Source organism: Vigna radiata, chromosome 7, assembly GCF_000741045.1.
Source record: "Vigna radiata var. radiata cultivar VC1973A chromosome 7, Vradiata_ver6, whole genome shotgun sequence".
Taxonomy (NCBI): domain Eukaryota; kingdom Viridiplantae; phylum Streptophyta; class Magnoliopsida; order Fabales; family Fabaceae; genus Vigna; species Vigna radiata.
In genome coordinates, this window is record NC_028357.1 from 38859741 (window position 1) to 38862751 (window position 3011).

At 37.3% G+C, this 3011-nt stretch overlaps 1 protein-coding gene across 1 annotated transcript; it reads left to right on the forward strand.

Annotated features, from left to right (window-relative positions):
* Window positions 1-912: 912 nt before the first annotated feature.
* LOC106766418 (flavonoid 3'-monooxygenase) lies at window positions 913-2778 on the forward strand. The gene is made up of 3 exons (XM_014651148.2): window positions 913-1359; window positions 1517-1960; window positions 2049-2778. The coding sequence occupies exons 1-3, from the start codon at window positions 913-915 to the stop codon at window positions 2703-2705; spliced, it is 1548 nt and encodes a 515-aa protein (XP_014506634.1). The 3' UTR covers window positions 2706-2778.
* The last annotated feature ends 233 nt before the right edge of the window (window positions 2779-3011 follow it).

The window sequence follows — 3011 nt, forward strand, 5'->3', positions numbered from 1 at the left end:
TAACTATTTAATTTTATCTAGAATTTTTTTATTCATGTAATGACCTTTGAGACTTATAAAATGTTATTGTAACATTAACCCTTTAAATTCTATTTCTTTCAAATTTAACTATAAAATTTTAACATATTTCATCTTCAAAATTACTTTCCATCATAATTAATAATACCAATCTAATTCTCGTGTGACGTTAGAGATAGAAGGAAATTTAGTGATACAATCAAAAGAGTAATTAATTATTGGATAATTAGGTTTTTAAGTATATCACAGCTGACTTGGTTGATGAATAGTAAAAACACTTGCCTATGGAAATAATAAAATTATAATCTTATCATAGATTTTTAAATAGTATTTTATTATAAATGATTAAATTAAAAAATAAAATTAGTAAAGAATTATTTATTAAAAAATACAATTTAAAAAAAAAAATGTCCAACTCAACCTTAATGGTTGAATCCTTCTATGCAGCATTGGAGTGAAGTCAAGATTGACTCTTACTATTACGCATGACATCATTACAGTCTATTCTAGCGAGTTCTAAGTGGACATCTCAGTTTTTGTCACATATTGGACCACTCAATTTCTATTATCACGCATGAGATGTCTATACTTGGACGTGAAAAAGATGTGTTAAAAGTCCAACATCAATTAGAAATAAAGCCAAATTATAATATATAAGTGAGGTGAAAACCTCACCTTAGAAGGCGGATCCACTTTCAAACACTTACGTAATTGTCTGAAGAAAACAATTTTCCATTGAATAATACAAATAAAATAAACATTTTTAATATCCTTTCATTATTCAGCTTTCCCAAAAATTTCTTTATATAAACAAGCTGGGTTGTGCTGCTTTTGTACGAGACACCATTGTTAAAAGCACGTTTAATTTCATACATACATACATAATCCATATCCATGTTACCTTGGCTTTTAGCTTTTGCTAATGGCAGTGTAGCAGCTATCCTTATTTACCGTTTTTTCAAGCTCAAAACCGCGCATTCATTACCACTGCCACCAGGGCCAAGCCCATGGCCCATAGTGGGAAACTTGCCTCACATGGGCCGTGCGCCACACCAAACTGTTGCGGCCCTGGCCCATAAGTATGGCCCGCTCATGCACCTTCGGTTGGGGTTTGTCGACTTTGTGGTGGCGGCTTCCGCCTCTGTGGCGGAGCAGTTCTTGAAGGTTCACGATGCGAAGTTTGCAAACCGGCCACGGAGCTTCGTGAACAAGTACATGAGTTATTACAAGGAAGACTTTGGGTTTGCTTCCCATGGCCCTCGGTGGCGGTTGTTGAGGAAAATAAGCTCCACTCACATGTTCTCTGGTAGGGCCATGGACGATTTTAGAGAAGTGCGTGAGGTCAGCGTCATTTCCATCTTCCACATTAATTTCCATTAATCATTTAACAATATTGTCGTATTGTTTATCTAATTAAAACAGTACAGATTTCGTTTCGTTAAAATTCTTCGTAAAAGTTTTACTTTTGCATAAACTAACCAAAACAACATATCTGCAGGAAGAGGTACAAAGACTGACATGTGATTTGGCAAGTTCAGGCTCAAAAGCTGTGAAATTGGGACTGTTGTTGAACGTGTATGCCACCAACACATTGGCAAGGGTGATGATAGGACGAAGAGTTTTCAACGATGGAAACAGTGAGTGGGATCCAAAGGCAGATGAGTTTAAATCCATGGTGTTGGAGCTCATGAACTTGTTAGGAGTTTTCAATATTGGCGACTTCATTCCATTCTTGGATTGGCTAGACCTTCAAGGAGTAAAAGCCAAAGCAAAAAAACTACGCAAGGGCTTTGACGCATTTTTAACCAGCATTCTCGAGGAACATCAGGTTTCCAAGAATGAGAAACAACAAAACACATACTTAACCACGTTGTTGTCACTCAAAGAAACTCCTCAAGATGGATACAAGCTTTGTGAAGAGGAGATCAAAGCAATACTTTTGGTAAGTAGATTCTCCACAGACAATAATGACAATACCTTTTTTCACATCTTGTGCAGACAATCACATGTAGAATTGATCTTTTTTGCAGAACATGTTTGGAGCTGGAACAGACACCTCATCAAGCACAATTGAATGGGCAATGGCTGAACTAATCAGGAACCCAAGAATTATGGTTGAGGTGCAACAAGAAATAGACAGTGTTGTGGGTGAAGACAGACTTGTGACAGAACTTGACATGCCCCGACTCCCTTACTTACAGGCTGTGGTGAAGGAAACATTGCGATTACACCCACCGACCCCTCTTTCTATTCCAAGATATGCTGAAAAAAGCTGTGAGATATTTGGTTACCACATTCCCAAAGGTGCAACTCTCATGGTGAATGTTTGGGCCATAGGACGTGACCCTAAGGAGTGGTCAGACCCATTGGAGTTCAAGCCCGAAAGGTTTCTCCTTGGTGGTGAGAAGGCTGGTGTTGATGTTAGGGGCAACAACTTTGAGGTTATACCCTTCGGCGCTGGTCGTAGAATATGTGCTGGTATGAGCTTAGGTCTGATGGAGGTTCAGCTGGTGACTGCTACCCTAGCCCATGCATTTGATTGGGAGTTAGAGAATGGAGTTGACACAAAAAGTCTCAATATGGATGAAACATATGGGCTCACCCTCCAAAGAGAAGTGCCTCTCTGTGTCCACCCTCGTCCTAGGCTCTCACGCCACTTGTATTCATCATCATCTCCATCATTTTGAACTTATCCTTTCTCTTTTAGTAACATGGATGCAACAAATAAATGGTGTTCTTTCAATTTGTCAGTGTTTTAGTTCAATGTTTAAAGCAAGTCAGACAATAATGACGAGTTCTGTGACACTCTTTCTTCTAATTGTTATAAAGAATATTTTTTTAAGAGTTTAGGTTGTGCTATTTTTTAATATATTTTAGGATAAGACAACTTTTTTTTACAACATTTGAACATTGATTATATGTCAACATGTGATTGGTAAAAAATTACTCTCCGATCAATAATAATAATCATAATCATTATTGTAAAGTAATTT